The sequence below is a fragment of the Falco naumanni genome, chromosome 5 (genome assembly GCF_017639655.2).
Source record: "Falco naumanni isolate bFalNau1 chromosome 5, bFalNau1.pat, whole genome shotgun sequence".
Classification (NCBI taxonomy): domain Eukaryota; kingdom Metazoa; phylum Chordata; class Aves; order Falconiformes; family Falconidae; genus Falco; species Falco naumanni.
Window position 1 is genome coordinate 6,605,018 of NC_054058.1, and position 24,728 is coordinate 6,629,745.

The following is a 24,728-nucleotide window of genomic DNA, read 5'->3' on the forward strand; positions in this document are numbered from 1 at the left end:
TATTCTATTATACCTGCATTTGAGGCAGGTTGCCACCTCTGGGTTACAAAACTTACCATGAAATATTAAAAGAAGAAAGGCATAAATTAGGCTGTAGTATGGCATTTAAGAGATTAAAACAGCAACTCATTTTTAGCACATCCACATTTCTAAGTTTAATTATAAGTCATCAGGCAAACACTTTGCCCAAGAATAATCTTAGGCATTTATGGGTATGTTATATTTAATCACTAAGAAAATTATTAAGTCCAGCCAACAACATATTAGCATTCTTTATATGAAGCCACAAAATATACCAGACACCTGTAAAATAGTATAAGCAGAAAAACCTCCAGTGCCATCCAGAAAGTTTACAGAAGACAGTTACGCAAGAAACAGATACTACTTGAAGACACATAACCAAGCGATTCTCATACCTTGTTTAGAAATGGACCAGAGTCCAACTATTTAAAGTCATGTTCCAGAAAAAAAATTATATGAACTTAAATAGGACTGAGCAGAGTTATTTATATGATAGGAGCCTGTTAAAAAAATAGCTTCCCTTCACATTTACATCTTTAAAGTGTGGACACTGCAAATAATTTGAGGCATCTAGCAAACTGCAGAGGAAAATTAAGTTGCACCTTCTCCTAGGAGTACAGCAAAAATGTTAATCATTAGAGAACTACTTGATTACACATACCACTAAGCATGCAAATAGTCAATCGACCTCAGCAAAGCAGCATGTGCTTTTTTAATATCTGCTAATGACAGTAATAATTTTGCATTTGCTTTGTTAGTGTTTTGCCCTTGTTTTGAGACACCACAAAAATCACATTACCTGGCAATTTGTGTTCTATAGTTTTGACATGTAGCCTTGAATACAAACAGCTGAGAACACACATAAGTTGATGTCACTACTACAGTAACACAGTTCTGATGTCACCTCATTTTAAAAGACACACACATGCCTCCCACTGAGCTTCAGTCCTGATATCCATTACCACCGAGTGCCTGGGGTCCCAAAAATCAAACAAGCCCATAAGAAAGCTGCCCAACCTACTCCCCCTTTTATGCTTGGAAGCCTCACTTAACTATCAAAATATGGCCAATCAAGACACATGGCTTTGCTCCTCTGTCTACAAGCAAGCAAATCCGTACCACTACCTCTACACCCCACTTAAAGACCACTTGATGTGCTATTCTCCAAAGGCAGAAGAGTGTGGCCTGTACTTTCCTATGAAGTTTCTACACATAGTCAAAACCAAATTTGGAGATATTAATAATGTTAAGATGAAAGTACTTAATCCTACGCTAACACATTAAAACAAACATTAAATATCCAGGCAAAAAAATGCTGCATTTCTATGCATTGTCTTCTCCCCTCTAAAATCCTTCTTCGCATCAGAAGAAAAAGAAAACAGCCTCCAGAAGAACATCACACAGAGAGGAGTTTGATTTTATACAAAAACACTACATGTACTCTTGAAACTTATCTGGCAAGGGAGAAAGAATAATAAATAAATGAAAGAACAAAACAAATAGAACATACCAACATCCCACTTTCAGTGAGTCTAAAGCCTCACTAGGCTAGGAGAGTGCGAAGTTAACAGCCCTAAACAAAAGCCTTATTTAGCCGCGTAAGGCAGGCTGACTTAAGACTCCACATACTCCAAAACAGATTCAGGCGGACTTATCTAAAAGGCAAGAACAACTCCCATGGCACAGAGATGGCAGTCCCTCTGCTGAGGCTACCTGCCAAACGTGCCAAGTCTGACAAGCCTTTCCATCACAGAAAAGTTGATTCCACTGCAGCCATTTCTTCAGTCCAGAAAAGTTCATTATTGTCCATCTAAATCTAATCTGTAACACACACACCGCAGCTATCCTGCAATTTAGCTCCTGCTTCAAAACTAGAGCTGCAATGATAAAAATTCCCTTTGGGAAAGAAAAAAAAAAATCATCATAATTTAAGAGTCACCCCGATGGAAAAAAATCCATCCCAGCTATGGAGAGCTCTTCTAGTGGTCTGCTGGTTAATCATATCTTTGTGAATTATTTTTGGATTGTGAGCAAGTTACCCCACATCATCTTTTGGGGTAAGGATTAAGTTTCAAGTCTATTAGCAAAAAGATTTTTTTTCAGACTTATTCTCGTGGCTCTTCTGAATCTCCTCCTATTTTCAGTGTGCTTCTTGAGAGCTAGATGTAGCATTGCAGAAGTCACTGCAAACACATAAATCCGACTCACATTTGCTTTTAGGCACAGAATCACAGTGGAAGCTCTCGTCCACACGACTACCAGTCTCCCTTCTGTTTTTCAGAGTTCTAGGGCACAGTTTTCCATTTTTCTGAAAACAAGCAGGAGGATGTATTTAGAAAGTGTCAGACTTGTTCTGTTTACTCTGTCGCAAACAGTCTGAATCCACTGTTACAGTGATCTATTTTTCACTAACCATACCTTGACAGAATCACAGAAGAATTTGGGGTTAAAAAATAAATTTAAATTATTAAGTAGTCATAAGCTTTACTAGCAGTAACTTACTGTTCTTCCCTTTCTCTTGAAGCACAAAAACATTAAACTTGCACAGGGAAAGAACCACTCACAGGACCTGAAGGGCGACACCACCTTACCTAAGGTGACTTCTGTGCTGTGTACAGTACATCGTGCACCTTGGGACTGGATGTGTACAGAGTGTCCACTTCTGGTTGGTTGTTATTTTTTTAACTAAGGCGGTATTTATCACACCTGATTATCCACACATTTAGTTGCATTTAATTCATAGGTCATATAAGGCATGTTAACCAATAAAAGAAGAGAAAGAAAAACAAGCAACTGCTGCCAGGGTTGGCTCAGCCATCGTATTCCCTAGGAGCCTGCCTTCCAAAAGTTCCCATGCTCTCAAGGAAACAGAAACAAACTCATAGCCACAGTGGGAGTGAGCAGGAAGAGTTTAAGGAGCCAGGACTATTTTACTTACATTCATTAAATGCTCTTCTTCATTCACCCTTAACTTCTCTGGAGAGGGGAGTCTCATGAGCACAGGGCACTCTTCCAGTGGGCCACTGGCTGGCACAGGGCTGTGCACTGGGGTCATTATGTCCCCTTCTGTGGCCCAGCCCCCCTCTTATTTGCCGAGGCTGAAGGAGAAACAGATTTTAACATTTTTTTAGTGACTGAGCAGAAAACAAACCAATGGCAGTTCTCCTCCAGAGGCATCTGTGTACTGGCTGAGTGGCATCCAGTAAGATTTCTGGTGCAACTATTTCTTCTGTTGGAAATACAGCACGTAGAATTTCAAGGAAGGGATATTGAAATACAGGTGATGAACAAGTACTTGAGCTACTGTATTTTCTAGGATTTCGGTTTTTTGATGGTTTTATGGAGTTGTTTTTAAATCCCATGAGATCCCATAAACAAGGCTAAAGATAAGAGTCCCCCATGCTGGCTCATGGCTTGGAAAACTGCCTACAAAATCCACAACTAAAGTTGCCATAATTATGATTTTTGACAGATGAGAAAATTTAGCATCATATGAATTACTGGGAACTACGCTGCTAGCATCAGGTTATAGAATTAGAAATAGAACAAAATATCATTTTTTGTGAAGAATTTTTAAATTTGGCTTCCTTCCCAAGCAGGAAACTCAAAGACTTAACATTTTAAAAGTTGAAAGATGTAAAGGTATTTCTTCAGAGAACGTCAAGTTGAAAAGCCAGTTAAAAGATACTTTTTCCATGTTCTTTAGGGAAAAAGAACACAATAGAAAATAGAAAAGATATGGAAGAATATTGTAGGTAAGTATTTCATTTTATAACACATGAGGAACTCTCTCAGGTTTCTCCTTCAAGATCCCACCAGAATTAGCTGAATTTCACAAGCCATTAAATTTCATTGAAATAAAGTTCAGCTGAAGCTATTCCAACAAGGTCCTTGGGAAAGTCAGCTGATAACCTTATCAATTGTAAGAAAACCTCTTGTCATTAGTAGTATTATAGACTTCTCCCTAGGAAAAAAAAATAGTTTGGACTCAGAATATCCCCTGCTTATTCTGAAGCAATTGCTTTGTAGTATTCGGTACTTTCTTTCTGCAAGTAAGTGTTCTAAAGCATTTTTAAATGGTGAAGCCAATGTACTTTCATAACAGCTCTGATTTGGATATAAAAGTCTCAAGTTTGACATGTACAATAAGGAGCAAAGCATATGCTCCATTTCAGAAATAAAACTGACAGAGGCACGAAACTAACGTAAAGTCAGAAGACACACACCCCCTACACATCCCTCCTTCTCTAGCTGCCTGCAGCCTGTTCCAACCCATGCAAATCCCTGGCCAACACTCAGGCAGCCCCTCTGGCTCCCCCCCGCTCTCACCCACTTGCTCAGAGCCGGTGCTGGACACCATCCAGAAGAGCTAGCTAGTGTTCTGCCAGCCTCTGCTTGCACGCCAGTGTGGAAAACAGGCTGAAACACACTAGCCTGGCAGAACACGCACTCAAACATTGCGGCATGTTCTGCATGCAGTTCAAAGAAAACCTGGGGGGGGGGGGGGGGGCGGGCAGGGGTCATGAGAGCTGCCCAGCTCCACTCTAAAGTCACTATCATCTACACGGATTTTGGGAGGCTGGCTGCAACAGCATAGGTCATTTCAAGTTCACAAAAGTCCCAAAGGGGACTGCAGAGGAAAGTACCATCACCAGGGAAACACCAGCTTGGAACAGAGCACTCTGTGCCCAGTGCTCTTCCTCCGCATCACTGAAGAAGGGTGCAGCCCATGCACCAGTCTTAAAGGCAGAGGACATCTACAGCTGGTAACTCGGTGGACCCAAGTCTACTTTCACACAAGGCTTGGCCATTACTTTATAAGTCAAGCCCTTGCTAAGAAAACTCCTCAATCTGAGCTCCAGAGCAGGAGGGGAGGAGATCAGCGCATGTTTCATGCACACCCAAGCTCCCAAAAATCAATCAGTATGCTACTGCCCACCTCCTCCACCAGCTCTGAAAGGCGAACAGCAGGCGTACATCCCTTCAGTTTTCTTTGTGCTGTCTGTCCCTTTCCATCTGCCTTACCTAGACCCAGGCTGCTACATTTCTGCGAGTAACTACGTGAAGTCAGGCTCTGGCTGCCGTTTGTGTAAGAGGCTGTTCTGGATGCGAGGAAGACTGCAGAGGGAACAGCAGACTGCCTAGGAGCTTCACCCTGCACAGACCACGAGCCACGACAGCAGTGAGGGGCTGTGGAGTCCCTCTTTGCTGCTTGGCATCACCCACCCATCCCCAGCTGCAAGACTGCATCCCCTAGAAGCCATCACAACACACACAAGGTTTCAGAGCTGTAAGAGAAGAGGCAGGTGTCTCCACAGTGCATCCACCTCACCCACACAAGTCAGATCCCCTTGGGCACCTGGCTGAATGTGGCTAATTACTCTCTCAGCAGTAGGGAAGAGAGATCCCTCTCTCTCCTAGCACAGCCCTACTAAGGAAGCAGAGAGAAGCAGCAGAAAAAAGCATCTCAAGGCTTTTAAATCACTGATTATATCCAAATGCTTGAAAGGAGAAGACAGTCAAACACAATGAGACTATATTTACAGTCATTTTGCCAGCCACAGCTGCTCACTAGCATTAAGCAGTTCTCTGTGCACACTTAGCTGGGTGGTGGCTTTGGATGGCCCACAGTTCTGTTGTCAAGATCAGCTACATATGTAAATATCAGGAACTGGTTTCACCAGAAAAACGAGGCAACTCTTCTGCCTTCCCAAAGCAAAGCTAGGACACATCACAGGGAATCTTCTCTGTGAAGATTCTCTGAAAGAGCAGCAAGATCTTGGGAGGCAAATCCATACAGAAAAATATTCACTGGCGATTTCTTGCCATCAGAAAGACAGTAAGAGGACTCAGCGTGATCATCGAAAGGTGCTGCCAAAGCCTGGGTATCAGTGTGACTCAGGCCTCCGAAGCAGCATGAGGATGAGTGATTTAAATGCATTTCCTGTTTATAACACCATCTACAGCTGACTAAAAACCTGAGTGTGGACATTTGCAATTAGCAATAAGGCTGATAAATGTTTGTTTCATCCAAACTCAAGAGGTACTTGGTAGATGTAATTAATTATATTTGAAATTAAATTTAAAATAAGAAGGTTAAGCAAAAAATTCAAGAGATCTGGACACTTCCACCAACCAACATCTTCCCCAACTCTCAACTGGAAACTGAAGTGCTTTTAGCTTCCAGGAGGCAAGATGCTCCAGTCTCAGATTTACTCAGCATTCTCATCAATACCATCCATAGCTGGCAATAATTTCTTTGGATCTGGTACTAAAATTATGCCTATAATGCCCCTGCCAGAGACCCTGCTTCTTGCTGCCTCCCCAAGACTCTAGCAAAGCCAAGTTCGTAAGAGTTTTAAGTTTTAGAAAAGCCTAGCTCCTTTTCATCTAAAAACTGTGATTCTGTACCTACTTTCCTCACTTCAAAGCACAAAAAAGCAACAAAAAACCCTTGTGACACATCAAGTTCTAAAACAATATAAATAAACCAAATGTGTTTGTATGAACTCTCCAGTTACTATTTTAACACTGTGTAATTGAAGTGAGTTTGTCACCCTCCCAGCACAAAGTTATCCTTCAGCCCAGACAATCTGTCCACTCCCCAGTTTAATTTCCAGTCCTGTAACTATGTTGTCCAGGTTTCAACAGCTAACCAATATGATGCAATAGCAATTAAAAGCTCAGCCAAGATGATTTCCTTTTGGATAAAAAATACATTCCTTTCCAAACAGCAGTTTCATCTGACTCTTATTTGTTCCTACAGCATGTGTGTGAAACAATTAGCCAATGTTATTTGTTAACAACATCTGTTCCTTCACCTGATCTTTCACTGCAGGCTGCCTAAGTAATGAAAAAAAGTCAAACTGCCTGTCTTTACACTCACTTGATCCACTTAAACAGGGGGAAAAATATCCAGATGTTTTGGGTTTTGTTTTGTTTGGGGTGTTGATTGTTTTTGGGGGGGAAGCGGGGGGAGGCATGCAGGGGCAACTCATACAGTAAAGACATTACTTCTGAACATCTGTCTTCCTTACCTACCACAAAGTCCCACCAAGATTACTTAACACAAAAAAGTAACCAAACAAGAAGCAAAAGAATTACATACTTCAGTTGCACTTTTTCTTCCTTACTTTGCCACAATTGGACTCTGGCATCTCCGATTCGTATCTAAGATTAGTAACAGTCCCCAAATATTGGTCAGAAAAAGATGTCATAAAGGAAACAATCAGTCATCTTGGTAGTAACTCCTCTTGGCGTCATTTACTTTCCAGCAACTCATAGAAGGATACATAAATACTTTGGATCAGGACTACAATGACAACCTGAAGGAGCATATTAAACAAACTACAACAGTAGTTACATAGTTAACAGTAGTCACTGTAGCCAAGTACATGAACTGTTTTAGTATAATTACACTTGCCATCTCGTTAAGTCTGCTGGTAGCCCTACTGTACTTGAAATTACATGGAAAATAGCACTCACTAAGCAATTACCCCAAAACAGTTGTTCCTAATTTGATCTCTTCTACCTTAGAAAAGAAAATGCAGATTTTGCTCTTAGTCATTTATCAAAAGCTGCTACCAGATTTGATTGAACCGTTCTCAGCAAACACAGACCATACATAATTTTTCTTCAATTTTATATTAAAATAGAATGCAAAGCGTCAGCTATTGGGAGACACGTATCAGTACTAGCTGATAGGAGCCACATACGCTACAGCTCACAATCACATACCTCCACTCATTCTGAACAGGTACAGCAAAAACCCACAGACTTTACTGACTCTGCAAGCAACTTCAATAAAGAAGGACTACGTAAAAAAAAAAACCAAAAAAAACCCACCTTACTCCACCTAATTTCTAAAATGCTGCCAATATCACCACGGAATCTTGATATAACTCCATTAGTGCACAACCATCTGCTACATAGGATGACACAAAATATAACTTCCAGAGCTGTCATTAGCTGAAAAGCCATATGCTTATCTGGAGTGCTCTTATGTTTTCTTATAGGTAAGCGTGTCCCAAATCACCTAAACCTCAACAAAAGATCTCAGATTTTGATTATTTTTTCCTTAAGTACCTCCTGGAGAATTTTCTACTCCCAGTTGCCACTAATGACTTTAAACAATCACATCCGATGCAGTTTCGGTTACCTGCCATCTTTCCCTCCAAAAGGATGCAAGTAGCCCACCTGTAGCAGACTTGAAGAACAGTGCTTGTTATGCAGAAATACTGAACAAAGCTGAAAAAAAACCACAAAGACACACACACCCCCCGAAAAAGCTTACTTGCATCTCCTGGAGCTGCCTTTTAAACCTTTCATTCCACAAGCCACAAACTGTCCTCTGATTCAAAGGATATCATCATTCAGCCAACTCCATGCTGATTTTCTGAACTATATTGCATTTCTAATGGCTTTGCTCCCAGTGACTTAAAAAAAAAAGTAAATCACATGAACCTGAAGTATTTTCTTCCTGATCTATAACACTTCATCCTCAGGTTCTAGACTAATTCTTCAGATGTCTCTAATAAGTCACATTATATTAGAGCTTCCCACTGCTGCAGCTGGGAAAAGCTGATTTAGACAGCACCGACTGCCAGTCTTTGTTCAGAACAGGCTGAAACTTGATGGCAGTCAGATCTGCTCAGTTTGGAGCTGCATCAACAGCAGTAAAGAGATTCCCAGGGTGAAAAGAAGTGAGAAAAACTTTAGCCTAATCAGCCACATTCAAGGATTAGTCAGAACTATATAGTTCATCTTCTTTTACCATTTTAAAACACTGCATCTGTATAACAGTGCCATCACAGGGCTAAAAAATAGGCATCTATCCTAGAGATTCCAGATAGGTCATAAATAAATACAAGCACAGCGAAAGGTATTTGTACTGATGTTTCAGAAAAAAACAGCCTAAGTGTGTTTCAGATTTTTATTCTCTTTGGAGACCTACAGCATTTATCCAGTCCTCATCCTCCTTAGACTACTTTGCACCAGCAAATAAAAAGGAGGATAAAAATCCTCCTCTGATGTCACCGGCCATGTCATCTCTCCTTCACAACCCAAGCATTTGGAGGCACAGAGGAGAAAAGCTTTCATCAAAAGTAATGTATCACATACACAATACAGGACATGAAGCAGCTGTCATAAGGCCGTAAATCCCAGCCTACCAAAACATAGCTACAGATTTTACAAGCCTAGTAAACATTCCCAGAGTGAACAGAGGTCTTCAGAGAAAGGTGGAAGGCACATTCAAAGAATTATAGATGCAAGAAATACTTAATCTAACCCTTACTAGTCTCATGCCCCAAAATACGTCAGCTTGTATCTGTGCTGCAGCAAGTTATTTACGAAGTTATTTACGAAGCTGTAGCGTATATCTGCATCCCTTCTGTGCAGGTTTGAGTCATATATGCTTATCGTATTCTTGGCACACGTATTCTCACATGCTCCCACAGACTTGCTCTTTCTCATAGAAACCAAATCCATGTTTGTAAAAATTAAACACCCTTTTCTAAATCTTGTGCAACCTCACTTGTTCTTGTATTATGAGAAATAAAAGGCTTATTTTCACTTTTCACTGTATCACTTGTTTGCTTCTGCTGTTCTATTCCTCCACACTGACCAACTTTAAACTGATACTACCTTGCAATCAAATAGGCTTTTTTCCCCCAGCACCTCCTTGGTGCCTCACATTCCCAAATTCTTAAACAAGCCTCCCAGACAAAAGCCATTTTCCGAGATGCTCATCTGATTTCAACTCTTTCCACCTACCTTTTTACTGCAAGGGAAGGACTTACTTTTTTGTTCTTTCTTTCCACAGGCATTCTTCTTATTGTAGACATACATGAACTTTGACTGGTTTTTAATAGAAACTAGAGTCCCCAGACAGAAGACCCTCATTTTTGATGCAAGGATCCTTTTCGTTAGCTTTCTCATTCACCTTTACCTTCTTCATTACAGTAGAACACTTAAGACTTCCACAGGTTTCTTCTCCCAAGGATATTAAATTGAATTATATTTCAGTATGAACAGCATAAGAAGGATAAAAAGTGAATTCAGAACCTTGAGGTACGGCTTCCAGATGCCACTTAATTTCCAATGCATCTCTGACTTTCAGCACTTCTATTTGCAGTTGCCAAAATGAGAACCATTTAAAAGTAAATGCAGGCTTCGCAGGTTCCAGTAAAGAGGGAAAGCCCTGAGATTAAGTTTGCAAGCAAGTTTTCTATAACCTCACTGGAGGAGGAAAGAAGTCTAGCTTTGTCCACCTTCAGGAAAGAATCTTCAAAAAAACACCAAAACAAACCAAAAAACACCCCCCAACTACCACCCACCTTAAAAATAGCAGTTAGTAACACCACCAGTTTAAGAATTGCTTACAGTAGCACAGAAAATGAATTCTTTCTCAATTTTTTTTCAATAAAGCTATCCAAAGTATTATTTTTTTTGAGAGATGGGGAAAAATTACGCATAGTAGGCAGGATTCTCTTCTTTTCTTTCTTCCCTGCTGTTTTTTCTGCTACCTTTCCTTCTCACCACTGCCAGGAAAGAGATGATATGCCAGAGGCTCCCAACCCTAGCTTGCTGCTAATTACATGTGCTCACAGCACCTATTGAGCATTCATGATACCTGGCCTGACTTCTAGAGGCATGGCACAATTGCCTACTCCCACTCAAATCCATGAAAAATTGAAGTCAAACCAGTTGGGCTCTAACATCCACATTTTGTTTCCACCATTAGAGAAGCAGGTGTACATACTTAGAAGAAACCAATCCTTGGAGCAAACCAAAGTGACCAGAAACATGCAGCCTCTCAAAGCTAATAACCCAGGCAGCAGAGCTGATCCCTGGATGCTACCGCAGGCTAGTCATGCTGTTGTAGCAATTCTTTATTCTACTGACTTAAGAGTAGGCATGAGCCTAACAACAAATCCACACCTGCCACAGGACACAAAGATCATCCTTTGTCAAATGTTAGTGACACATGCTTTGCACACACTACAACAAGCTGCCTTCTGTGTTATCACCTACACATTTACTATGACTCAGTATTTAGGGAGTTTTAATGATTTGTTTATATAGTCAGCAGCTGATCATCAACCGTGCAAGTTATTAAAACACGTTTTCTGTCTAGAAAGGCAGGGAAGAACAGGGAAAGATGCCAATGACATAACATTTTAACTAGAAGATCTTAATTTTTGCCTTGAACTTGTGACTTCCTGCCTCTCACTACCTCTAAGTTTGGTTCCCTTAAGTGTGAGAGAGCGAGTATCACATCCTCCTATAATGAGATCAGTAGATGTTTTAAAAACTAATCAGTGACAAACGGTACTGCTAGAATTTTACAAGCCACAGCACTATCTTACAAGAGGCGAATATTTACACAGTTCCTTTGTTTTAACTGCAAGGTCATATTTGCAGAACTAGATAAACACCAACTTCAAACAAATACTGAGGTCTTGGAGTACAAACCATAGACAGAAGGCAACCATTTAATCATACTAGGCAACACCTCACACTTTTAGCAGCCAACTCTGCACTGAAGGACCTCATTGCCCTGAAATTACCAGCACGTGTTACACTACAGGCAGAAAGTAGCTCTGTGAGGATGCACAAAACCCTGCATCACACACCCCTACAGCTCTGTTCAAAGAAACTTCTAGCCTTTGGCACAGCTCTCAAACATAAAAATGCAAAGACTATTGCACACTTATCTTCATATATTATATTTTACTGACTTTTAGATTGCCAAGCTCATCAAGGAAAGACTGAGTTGCTAAATGAAAGTCCAACAAACTGATCCCAAGACCTAAACAGGTTTCTTCCTCACATATACCATCAACTGCATTAACTGTTGTATACAAATAATCAAGAGTTAGTTTACACAATCTGATTTGCCATCTAACAAGAGCATAGCTGGCAGTTATGATGTCTGCACAGCATGACTTGCTATCTATCGATTCAAGTACAGAGATACAGCTGGGCAAAACCACCCTGTATAGTCTTAGTCACTGTAGGAACAGTGGACAACAATCCGAGTACTCACTCCCTATCAACACAATTCTACAACCTGCCAGGATTCATTTGGCCCATCCCACTGCCATTGGCTCCAGGCTAGTGTCGCCCACTTTAAGAGTACACATGCATTTTGAGGAAAGTTTATGCTAAGGCCTGAGATGCAAAATCAGTCTTCTGACCCTTAGGACATCTGCTTAGCTTGCACAGGAGAGATGAAAAGACATACAAGTTAAATTTATAAATAAGGAGTTGGGAAATCTGACCCCCCCCAGTTCTGCTCACAGCTCAGCCACAGATTCCCTATAGCCTTTGCTAGTTACTTAATCTTTCATCCGGTGAGCACAATGAAGACACTGATGACCTCATCAGGACAAAGACACGATAGTCCTAATGATGTTCCTATGCAAAAGCTGAAGCATGCCAATTTACTGAGGCCACCTGACACAGAACCCGAGTCAGACTGTCAGAGCTGCGAGGAAGGGAATCCAAGTCTCTCATGAGATAAGGTCTTACCCTGCCTGTGGCTGCACGCGCTAGTGTTCCCCTTCCCAACCTAACACCAGCCACCAAACTAATAGCACAATATATGCTCTAAGACTACAGCTCTAGGTTTACCCTCTCTCATGGCATTGGGAGGGGCGGTGAAGGGAGGGGAAGAAAAACCCGTCAAGGGCATAATAAAAGTATTAAAACCAGCATTTATTATTACACCCTCCACTTTCAGTGGAAGATCTCTCTGGAGAGAACAAAATTAAACCTCGCCTTTCTGCCCTTCTTATTCACAAATCCCGTTCCTTACACTGAAAAAAAGAAACTTATTTACTCTTGTGGAAAACAAACGTGTTTACTTGACAAAACACAAGGCACTAGGAAACCACATCAGAAGAACCACACAACACTGAGAATCAAAACTCAGCCCTTACTGTTAAAAAGCATCAACAGTGGATAGGTTAACAAACCATGCAAGGAACTGGGAGACAGGACTGGGCACAGAAGCCAGAAGGCCTGTCACTAACTTGATACTTGACATCAGGTAAAAATTTCACCCCCTCTCAGTCTCAGCTTACACTTTAGTAAGATGATAATGATAAAATTACCTACCCCACTACATGGGTGGAGAGCACTTTACTAATTCATGACTACACAGCAACATGAGAACCGGGCATATACAGCTAGTACATACACACACATATATAAATTAAGACATACATATTTATAAATATAACACAAGTTAGAAGAAAGATAAAACTCATTACCCAAAAGCTCCAGTCAGTACTCCAGCTATACTGAGCAGGACCCTGCATTTTCTCTGTGCACAAACCAAGAGTCTCCTCTGAATCAGCAAGTAGCTGGCTAATAAGACCATGATCCACTTCATGAACTTCCTGTGAACACAGAAGCAAGGTATGCAATTCAACAATGGAGGAGAAAGGTGAAATAAGATGATGGTTAATCCATTTAAGAACTATATATTAAATGAAACTTGACATGCTAGTTTCACCGAGGTGAGTGGCATGGAAACGCTTCCCACTGACAGCCTTTTCATTCATTTTACATTTTTTACAGAGTATACTATATTTAGTTATCACTTACATTTTTATCAGAGTATTTTACTTCCACAGCAGCCCCTCAACTTGCACATCAAAGCCGCGCAGGCATTTAGAGCTGGAGTAACACTGACATGAGACATTCAGCGCAGGACACGCAGCACGTCTCTAGAATCTGCGGGACCTTTCAAAACTTGAGAAAGGTCATGGAGGTGCAGCATGTACCAGAGGACTGACACAGATTATTACAATACAGATACATCAAATATTTCTACGTAATATTAGCTGCGCTGTCAATTGTGCATTTTGAAATACATAAATAAAAGCGCAACACTTCAGAAGCGAATAGGTCTATTTGCATCACTTGTTTTAAAGATAAGCTGTTGTCCACAGCGCTCTCGATAGCAATATTCACTTGGGAAGTCCGTCTGTCCCCACAGAGGGAAACCGAGCCACAGCAACCTGCCCCAAGCCACCTAGCAAACTGGCACCAAACCCGTGCGGGGCCCTAACCAAGAGCTGACACCGGCGGTACTACCGGATCCATCCATAAGAGACGAAAGCGGGTTTCGAGACCGAAATTTCCAGACTAAACCGACTCAAAACCAAGCCGACGCTGGCGCACGCACACAGGCCCACGGCCGGACGGGGCTGCGCACACCCCGCCGGCGCTCCCCCGCACCCCGCCCGGCCCGCGGCCCAGGCCGGGTCCGCTCCGGGGGGGAGGGCAGAGGCACCCCAGGCTACGTGGCGCGGGCGCAGGGCTGCCCTGCGGCGGCTCTCCGCGAACACACGGCCTCCCCGAGCCCCGCACCCCGCCTGCCCGCACAGACCCGCAAACGCCACGGGGGTGCCGCTCCCGACCCCCCCCCACCGCCGGAGCGCGGCGGCTGCCACAGCAACCCCGAGTGCTGTCCCGCAGCTCGGCCCGGTCTCTCCCCCGGCGGCTCCCGGCCCCCCGGAGCCCAGACCCTCCCTCCGGGGGCCGCAGCAACCCCGCGGGACGCCCGCCGCCGCGCCTCCTTACCGGGGGCCCACGGCACCGGCTCTCCGCGGGCCCCGAGGGCCGCCGCCGCCCCCGCCCGCCTCGCCCCAAAAACTTTCCGGGAGGTGGGCGGTGGTGGCGGCGGCGGAGCGGAGCGCGGCGGCCCCGCACCCCCGGGCGGCGCTTCCCGGCGCTACCCGCGGGGGCAGCCCCGCAGCCTCGGCCCGCCCGTCCCGTCCCCCGGGGGAAGGCGCGGGGCTCCCGCCCTCCGCACCTACCTGGGCAGCCCGCCGCCGGCCGGCTCGCCCGGGGGACAGCGCGGCGGCGGGCCGCGGCGGGGCAGCGGCCGGGGGCATGGAGCCGGCCGGAGGGGCGGGCGAGGGCCGGCGGGGAGCGCGCTGACCGCGACGCTTACCATGGAGGGGGGCGAGGGCGGCGCGGCGCCCGCTAACTGCCACGGCGGGGCCGCGGCCGCCATTTAAAGGGGCAGGCGCCGGCCGGGCCGCGGACCCGAGGCGGTTGCCAGGAGCGAACGGCGCCGTTCTTGAGGAGGGGAAGCCGGCAGGGGGGACGGGGACGGCCGCGGCGCTTCTGATCCCCCTCCTCGGCCCGCTCCAGAAACCCCTCAGCGGCTTCCGCAAGGGTTAACTACGAAGCCTCAGGGCCGGTGGGAAGTTTGAGGGCTGTAGCAGGACGGACTCCCGGCTGCGGGGAGCCGGGGGGCGGCGGCGCTCACCGCCTCCCTCCCGAGGGACCCGCCGCCCTCCCCTGGCGCGCAGCCCCGGCAGTCGCTTAACCAGCGTCCGGGCAGCAACAGCGGCTCCTCACCCGGCCCAGGGGGGTCTGGGGCTCAGCGGAAAAAGGCGCCGAGAGGCCGCTCCAGGGGGGGAGAGGGGAAGGGCCCCGGGCGCCCCGGTCCCGGCCGATCGCCCGCCAGCGCCGCCGGCGCGGCCACCTGCGGCCTGAGCGGCTGCCCGGGGCCAGGCCCCGCGTCCCTGCCCGGGTGCTGGCGGGGCAGCCGGCTGTGCGCCGCCCTGCCGCTGCGGGGGGGCCGGCCGCCGGGGCGTGAAATAAGGGAAGTAAATGGTGGGGGACACGTCCGAGGGAACGCAGGCTCTCCTGAGCGGCGCCGGGGGTGTCTGCCCCGAGCTGCGAGCGCCCAGAGGTTTGGCAAGCTGGGCTGCAAGTGAGAGGGCATCAAACGGCGTCCCTCGGATCAGGGGACACAACCAGAGCGATGGTGGCTTGCACATCTGTGCCGTCAGGTCACCTTGCAGGAAAAGAGAAGAGCTGCTGGAAAAAAAAAATTCCACCTGGCTGGCTGGCAGGCAATGAAAAGGGACGGACGGGTGGGTGGATGGGTGGATGGGTGGATGGACGGGTGGATGGACAGGTGGATGGATGGGTGGGTGGATAGCCAAGGGGGTGGGGGCGAGGAGAGCAGCCTGGCATAACGCTGGTTCTTCCTGCCGCCCCTTTTCTGCACCGCTGCCTCAGACAGTGGGCTGAGGCTCTCCCTGAAGGAACATCCCTGGACCCTGTGACACCTGCCTGCTGACACATCAGCCAAGGTGCCAGAAGTCCCAGTGGCTGATGTCCCCTCCCAGCTGTTGGCCCAGACAGTGCAGCTTTAACGCTGCTGACATCGATTCCCCAAAATTTACAATAAAGTGTAAAAAATAACATGTGTTTTATTTCATTTTGGTTGCTTGCTTTCTTGATTTGGACCTCTGAAACTCAAATTTTTCAGGCTTTTCTCAACAACACTCAGGAGACCAGTATACTTTTCCTTTTGTCCAAAAATTGAGATTCCCTCTGAACCATACTGGGTTATCCAAGTGGGAGAAGATTTATGTTCAACTGGTGGCTGCCAGCAACGCTAAAACCCCTTTGTATTCCCTCGGTTAAGAGCTGGCTGACCTGACAGTTTTGCTCAGGCACGTCCCAGTTAATGGAAGATTCACAAGAGAGTTGCTATTACAGGATGAAATGAACACGAACAGCATTTGCAGGAACAATGGTGGTAGGTTCATCACAACACGCTTGAAGTTTTTTTAGAAACACACCACATACTTGGGTTTAAATCAGACACTGTTTGGAATGCCTTTGGTCCAGCTCCATCTTCCCATGCTGACTTCCCTGACACGCGGTCACGGCCAGTACTCTAAGCCAGTAGCTCAGTCCCAGTTCCTCTTGATCTGCCAGATGCCTTTGACTCTACTGGTTATTCCCTCCTCAAACTCCTGATTGTTTTTGACTCCTCTATCTTTTTCTTTTCATAGATATTCTGGTTTTGCTCACTAACACTTTGGCAGTAGACCAAACTTCAGAAGACCCTCAGACTTCAGAAGACCCCCATCCATGATCTACCTTCCAGCTTTCTACTGAAGTGCTATGTTGCTCTGTGCTTGGTCTCAGTTGCTCCAGTTTACTTCAGAGTGATTCCTGCCTGGTAATCCCAGGTCTTCCCACTCTCCTGACCCATTTCAGAGAAGAAATATTTGCCTTTTAGGTTCCTGTAGCCATACTCCCTCTAGCCTGTCCTGCTTTTGCTGATACAGGTGTCACTACACCAAAGCTAGAGCAACAGGCAGTCGCTACAGGTTGTTCCTCTTGAAGTTTGGTCAGCAGAGTTTTGCAGGTCAAGTGTGGGATTTCTTAAAGCAGTTATTGTAGAGCATCTGCATGCAAAGATGTGGATCACAGAAATTATTAAAACATATAGAAGAAAGCCATATGACAGTAGCACGATGACAAATTTCCTTATGGTGTGGCGGGGACTTTTTGGGGCTTCTTTTTGCTTTCAAATGCAAAGAAAAGCAGGAAGACTCATGCCTCTCTCAGCTGAATTGTGCTTTGTATGTGTTTTAACAGATATGGAACTGAGTCTACTGGATTCTCAAGTACAATTTCATTATCTGAAGAGTCTTAAAGATAGGCAAAATTGTTAGATAAGGTGTGCCATAGTGCCTAATCCTGTGGCTGAGGGAAGAGGTGTCAGCCCGCTAGCGAGAGTGGCGTGTGCTCGGTACAGCGGCAGCACGGCTGGCAGGGGTAAATGCTGCAGGTGGGGGTCTGGAGCTGCTGCAGCTCTTCCCACAGAGCAGTGCTGGGTGTGCACCTTTGTGTTAACCCGGCGTCTTCCAGAGCACACCTGGATATCATTTTCCAGACAAGCCAACCGCTTCAGCAGTTTCCCCATCCACCCTGGTGGCATAGACAAGCTTTACTTAAATGGAGTCTAAGTAATCAGCTTTTGGTGAAAAAGGATTTGTTCTGCAATGAAAAAAAAATACTTTCAGAAATGCCTTTTACCTATAAACACTGCGTGCATATAGCCACATGCAGTGGTGCAGTAGGGTGATAGGAGTCTGTCTGCTCAGAAAATGAAGCCAATTCTCTTTGTCTTCTCACCTCTATCAGGGAGGCGTTCAGCAGAAGAGAGGTCTCCTTTTGAGTGTCTGGATATTATGTACTCAGCCCAAAGTTGTGGTTTTTACAAGGCCAGAGTGAAAAAACAATGTATTATCTTCCCTCTGCTCTCAGAACATTTTCAGCATCTTCTCAGGGGGAGACCAGAACAGCCCCCCGGGAAGTCATTGCTACTTCAAAGGTGGCTGTCATCCAGGCAGCAGGCAGAGCACTGTGATCTTGAAGCTGTGGTAACTTTAGTAACTGTGACATTCACTGGGCAGAGTGTGAGGTCCTGTTGCAATAACACACATTTTTTTGCCTGTACTACCAGAGGGAGAGACGGTGAGGCCATATACTTCAGCAACTATGAGCCAGCACATCGGGAAGCTCTACAGATCTGCAGTGTCTTCATTCCTCTTCTTCTTGCTGGTGGGTGAGTACTAAACCACCTTCCTTAATTAGAAGAAACACAGCTTATTCCTAGAGTTTGGCTTGAGGGGTTTTATTCTTGTTTTTCAAACAGCAACTTTCGACTGAGGGCTTCTTCAGAATGCAGGAAAACCGTATCTGGTGTTGTGCGCTGCACTAAAACATACTTTTCTTTATAGATACGTTCCTGTTTAGCTAATAGAAATGTTCAGAAAAAGTATGTTTGCCTGCCTTTTTCACGATGTGTATCATCATTGCCCAGAAGCTTCATTTCTATTTTGGTTCTCTGATGTATTAGCAACCAGTTATTGTCACAAGGTAGTTATTCATATCCTTTTGTGAAAGCCAACCTCAGCCCAGGGCAAAAGTCGTATAAATTGAGATGAGCAACATGCAGTCATTGATCACTTAAACATAGATGCCTGGGAGCTGGATACAGCTTGTAAAGCACCCTCATGGTATCAGCTGAGTGTGAAGTTGAGTTCTAAAGCCCCCCAAACCATCTAAAAGGTCGAACAAGAGGATTTTTATGTGGGTTGGAAATGGAGCCTGATTTGCCCTCAACCTCTCCTCCATCTATTGAGTGTGAACAAAGGAGAGGAGACTCAACTAGACAGGTCAAATTTGCACCGATCTCCACCACCATTTTAGTTCCCTAGTGCTGTTGGCAGCTGGCAGGAGAAGCTTGCAGGGCTGCTCATGTTTACTCCAGGCACCAAAGAGTAAGTTAGAGGCTCTAGGACTGGGAGAGAGCGCAGGTATGTTTTATTCTTTCCTTTTCTCACCCCACCTCCTCTAGCCTGCCTTGTGTATTTCTCATTCACAGCCAACTGTATGGCCTTACATGGGAAAGTATCAACCTGCAGATTACGTAAAGGGGAGGATGATGGCTTAGTAGGTGCCCTATTAGTACTGCCAAATGTGGAGCACATTTGTCACATTACAGGGAGTCCCAGAGAGCTTTTTTCCCCCTCATGGTTGAAAATTGGCCGTGAACTACCGACTTCATATGACAATGACCTATTAGATCATCTAATCATTTTTCCAGGTCAAGACAAGATCATCCATGCTGTATTTCTCTGTACTCAGTCTAGCTCAAGTGCTTTCACCAAAAAGCCTTGCATTCCCCTCCATTGGGGATTGAGCCCTCCAACCTGCAAGGCAGGGGACCTACACATCACTCTGCTAATGAAGCGATTGACTTATAAAGAACAGAAGCAGAGTCAACAAGGCATTTGGCATGGTATGCTCCCAGATGCCAATATGATAAGGGCATTGTGTATTTGAATGCCAGTGAACTAGTATGTTCCAGTTTTGCAACAACGCAAAAGAAAAAGAAAGAAAGAAAGGAAGAAAGAAAAATAGAGGCTGTGCTGTGAGCTTCTCAGTGAAACCCCCAAAGAGAGCTGGGACAAAACAATACAGCCTACTCCTCTTGCGTTTTGATTTTCCTAATTAGCTTTCAGTTACATGATTTGTATTGAGTCAAAGATGTCAGATAACACAGATGACAAGGCCAGTTATTTCATGATAGGAGGTGCAAATAAAACTCATGACAAACAGAAGCAGCATCAAAGCACATCGTTCCTGCTCTGTTATGTTCTCTATGACACTAAGTAGCTGTGTAAAAGTGATACCTTTTACATCACCAAAAGGAATAAAAAATATAATTTTGTTGAGGAGGTGCATATGGTAAGGCTGGAATACTTGTGGAGAAGAAATTCTGTGGCCATTCCTTGAAAAGAAGGTAGCAGTAGCACACACTGCTTCAGCTAAAGTGGAGATAATAGTTAATGAAGAGAGATTTTAAAAGAGTACTCATGACAAAACTGCTAAAATTGACTCTTAACAGATAACCAAATACATCACATCAGAATATTTGATGCACAAAGGCTGTAATATGTCAAGCTACCACCAGCTTTGTCAAGCATTTCAACTATACTTGTCAAAGTACCTTGTCAGGATACTTCAGCTTTTATGACTGCTGCATTGATACACTGTTTTCTAACTGAAAGGGAAAATCTGGACCTCGTGTTCCCCCAAGAAGCTCCAGTGGGCTCATTGGTAAGATTATGTATGAACATGAGGATAATATCTCATCCAGTATCTCTAATAAGGACTATTCATTTTAGGGGACTGGATCCAAAACTACGATAATATTTGAGTACCTAATTCTGAAGTATCCAATTCCCATGGGTTGGTGTTCCAGTTACACGTTCAAAATTTTCACTTTGAGGTAAAAGCATGGAACAACAAACAGCTCTGAAGGTTTTTCACATGCTTTGTTGTTGCCTAGTTTCATAGCTGGCTTGTAATTTCTATATTTTTGCATCCATGAGTTACCTCTCATCTGATAATTAAACTGTAAGCTCTATACCCTGTCCTTTTATAAGGCACCTAGAACAACAGGGCCCTGCTGCCTGACAGAAATTGTCAGTGTGACTCCCCTAAGAGTCATAAATAATAATAACTATGAATATAACTGTGATTTTGTGTACAAGCTTGCCTGGAGGAGCCATTCAAGTAACTCTCAAACCAGTCATCAGGGGGTTCGGTTTTCCATTGCCTTAAGACATTTGTCCCCGAGCACAGGGAGTCTGTTGCCATTGTGAAGTTCTACCAGACGCAGACAATAGCATTTCAACCCTTTGGATGGCAATGAAAGACTCAAGACAATGGAAAATCAAGACCTCCACTATGGAATGGTCTGCAGTCCTTGAGAGGGCACCGACTAGTATGAAGGGAGATGATTTCGTTTGAAGAAAATAAAACAACAGAAGAAACTTTTAAAAAAATGGGTCTGAACTCTTTCTTGGTGACAGCTGTTGGCTTATATTTAAGAGTTTATTCTTCCGTCTTTTTGAGACAGCAACTATTTGTCTCATCTTCTGAGCCTGGGCTTGTTTCCAGAAATGAGATCCACTCACACTACTCTTAGCTCGAGGCTGTTTGATACTATGATTACTGGCTGAGTGAGAGAAGGCAGGTTTAAATCTCTACTACAGACATGTTTGCATATTTTTCTAACAAAGGGTAGCAGGACAATGTGGTCCTTTCAGAGACAATAGATGTCACCCTCAGTATCAATACCTGCAGAATGCAAACGTGCCATCCCCCAGGTCACTGATAGGATCTTCCGGGGGTTCAGCCTCTGGCAATGGTGATTCTTCCCACAACTTCAAGATTTCCTATCCTGAAACTTCAGTGCATGCCAGAACTCCTAAGAAGCTCACATTATGTTTTGGACTGCAGGCAGTTGCATTAGGGTGCGCACATATTCACTGTACTTGTCAGAAAAGAGCTGCGTGTGTGTAAGCGTACGTGCGTTTTTTGCTTTGCCTCAAAAAAGGTTGAGTCAGGGACATCAGGCCTCGAGATTTTTTGGGGTGGAAATGTGGCTGAATGAACTCTAAATTTCACCCAAAGCCATTGGACAACGGCATTAATTTTCAGTAGAAAGGAGCTGAGGGTCAGGGAACAACCATCAGTACACACGAACATAATCTAAACAGGAACTAGGAAAAAAATCCCTATTGTGATAATAGTGGCTACCCTCAGGTCCTAATCCCAGGAGCCATTCTTTGTGCTGGTTAGAGGTCAGGAGCAGCTGGAAGGTTTATCATCCTATGACCCTCAACCCTCCTTTTCTTTCTCTTCCCTGGTACAGATGTTGGTGCTAGTGGTGGAAGTGCAAGCAAGGAGAATGCAGCTGTAACTCATATGTCACAGCCTTCGTTGCCGACAACATCTGAGCCATGGCACCTTTTGGTGACTCAAACACCAGCCAAGGAAAAAGCCAAAGAGGGTGAAACTGTGGTCTTAAATTGTCACTTTAATAGTCCACGACGTCCCTCCCTGACTGACCTGATGGTGAGGTGGTACAAAGAAGATGAAAAGGGGCAGATGGATCTGCTAGAAAGCAATACGACTATCTTGCCAAATAACTCCAGGGTTTTCATGAGTGGAGACTTGTCCCAAGGGGACGCCTCCCTGGTGATCCTCAATGTGACAACCAGTGACCACGGTATTTATTTCTGTGAAGTTACACTTCCAGATGGGAAGGTGGTGACAGGAGATGGCACAAAGCTCAGAATCAGGAGGGCTCTGGGTAATATTTGATGTTATTTACTTCTTTTCTCCTTCTTTCTCCTCCAAAGCTGGTCTACAAACTTGCAGAAAGAGGGAAGCTGGCCTGTTTGACCTCTAGCAGTAAGCGCCTGGTGTCACAGAGTGTAATTGCTCTATAGCATTTCTTATTATTTTCATTAGGCCAGCTAATTTTCATCGGCTTGCCTCTATAAACAGTCACACAGGTATTATTATAAGGAGGGGCATTTACAACCAAAAAAAAGAAGGAATTATCACTAAAATTAAAGTCAGTGCCAAGAATGATACAGTTCGACACGTTCTCTTGTGCTCACAGCTCTGTTTGGCAGAACCCACATGAGTGACAGACGTCAAGACAGCATCTCAGGGAACAGCTCCCCACTCCTTTTCTTTTTGACATTATTTCTCTGCAACCCACTAACTTGCATATTCATTCCTTAACCTGAATGACATAAGTAATCCCACAATAAACAGGAGGATCGCATTATATCATTTCTGCTTAACTTCACATTAAAATCAAAGTAGCATTAAAAGTGCCATGCTATGTTTTCTTAGCATCACAAATAGACACTAGGCATACTAAGGAAATAACTTGCTTTGCCTTTATCAGCTGGAAATGTCAAAGCAGCTTTCCTTTTTATGTAGGCTAAATACATTCCAGTCCCAACAAATCAACACATCAGAAGGTTTATTATCTTATTATTTAATTAACAAAAAATAGCACCTTCTGTGTCAAGAGTAAATTATGCAAGTGCCATTTCCCCTTTATTCATTACTAAAGCTTCTAGCTCACTGAGATTCACTCAGCCTTTGCTCTTTTGAGCCTGACTTCTTCCGTTACTAATTTTTATAAAACTACTCAGTTTAAACCGTAGCATTAACAAGGCAAGAAAACCGTGCCCCCTGCAAGGGCCTGGTCATGTGTCTAACGAGGTCTCCTGTTGGCTTGATCTCATAGTCTCAGCAGTGCAGGTTACCCTTGCCAAGTCTGCGCCCTGGCCAGTGTAATTGCCTTTCTGTGGTCCTGAGAAGATGAAATATATCCTTTCTGTATGATGCCTGAATTAAAGAGACAAGAGAATATGAGAAATATAATTCATGAAGAAATGTTACGTGCCACAATTCCAGACTGTCCAAAAACTTACCTAAAATTAAAAAGATAAATTAGCTAACTCTGTTAACTTGTCCATTACAGGAAGCAAATTATATATATTTTGAAGGTAAGTAATGGTTCTACAGTACCTTCATTACTCTCCTGATAAAATGAATAATCTACAAATGGATTGAAACTACAGGGTGCCTCCCTGTGTGCAGGAGAAGGGAGTGGGACTTTTACTTATGAGCTCCAGTTGCTTTGCTGGATGTGCACCCATTAGGCTAGGCAGCACGGGGTAACGCCTGCTCCTGGGAACAGGCGGCCCAACGCTTGGAATCCCGTGTGCGAATATGGTAGCAAAACATCCAAATTTTCTGGTGAAGCTTAAATGTAACCACATAGATATATGTAGTGAATGCCTGATTGTACTGTTATCGTAGATGAAACTGAAGGGCTTTTAATAATTCTTTTATTATATTTTCTGGGTGAGTCACATGGCAAAATGACTACCATGAGCATGAGGCAGTCACTTAATACCTGATCAGATCAGTTGTGAGCCATTGCCCGGCCAGTTTCCCTCTCTCTGAAGAGACATTCCTACTCTGACAGACTCTTAAGCTACCAGGGCAGATGCTCTCCACACTGTACCCCATAGCCCCTGTAACAGTCCATCCTACTGTGCTCACCTGACCAAAGGCTCTTCCTGAATCATCTTTCAGTCCCCCAAAATAACAAACCCGGATTGCCAACATGCTCGTATCTCAAAGAAAATGGGATCATCCCATCTATGCCATGCAACAGTCCCAAAGAGCACTAAATCAAAGGAAGGACTTCAGTGAGCTCTGTCAGCCCTCTGGTGCTGTCTCCTTTGGAGGCAGACAGGGAGACTGGTGAATTTCTTATAATTGTCAGAGTATTTTTTTCCATCTGAAAATAAAGCATACAGGTATGAGTCCCATTAATTCAGGCGGCATCATCTTTTGCCATCCCATGGCACCTAGCTGTTAAGGGAGATTGCTAGGGAGATGGGGCTGTCCTATCTCTAAATCTCTGGAAAGCTTAGCAGCTTCCTACATAGGAATGAAAAAAATCAATAGCTCCATAGTGC

The 24,728-nt window shown here is 44.4% G+C and overlaps 1 protein-coding gene across 4 annotated transcripts in view; it reads right to left on the reverse strand.

Annotated features, from left to right (window-relative positions):
- Positions 1-15,074, reverse strand: part of GRAMD1C (GRAM domain containing 1C) — a 53,039-nt gene extending 37,965 nt beyond the window's left edge. For 2 of the 4 annotated variants that reach the window (XM_040596790.1, XM_040596789.1), the window contains exons 1-2: positions 14,853-14,945; positions 13,299-13,427 (exon numbers count right to left, since the gene is read on the reverse strand). In XM_040596790.1, coding sequence (XP_040452724.1) covers positions 13,299-13,427; positions 14,853-14,930 — 207 coding nt within the window. In that variant the 5' untranslated portion in view covers positions 14,931-14,945. Of the gene's footprint in view, positions 1-2,959; positions 3,120-13,298; positions 13,428-14,852; positions 14,946-14,989 lie in introns of those variants that run through there. The other 2 variants (XM_040596791.1, XM_040596792.1) reach the window with 2 other exon arrangements.
- Between the last annotated feature and the right edge of the window lie 9,654 nt (positions 15,075-24,728).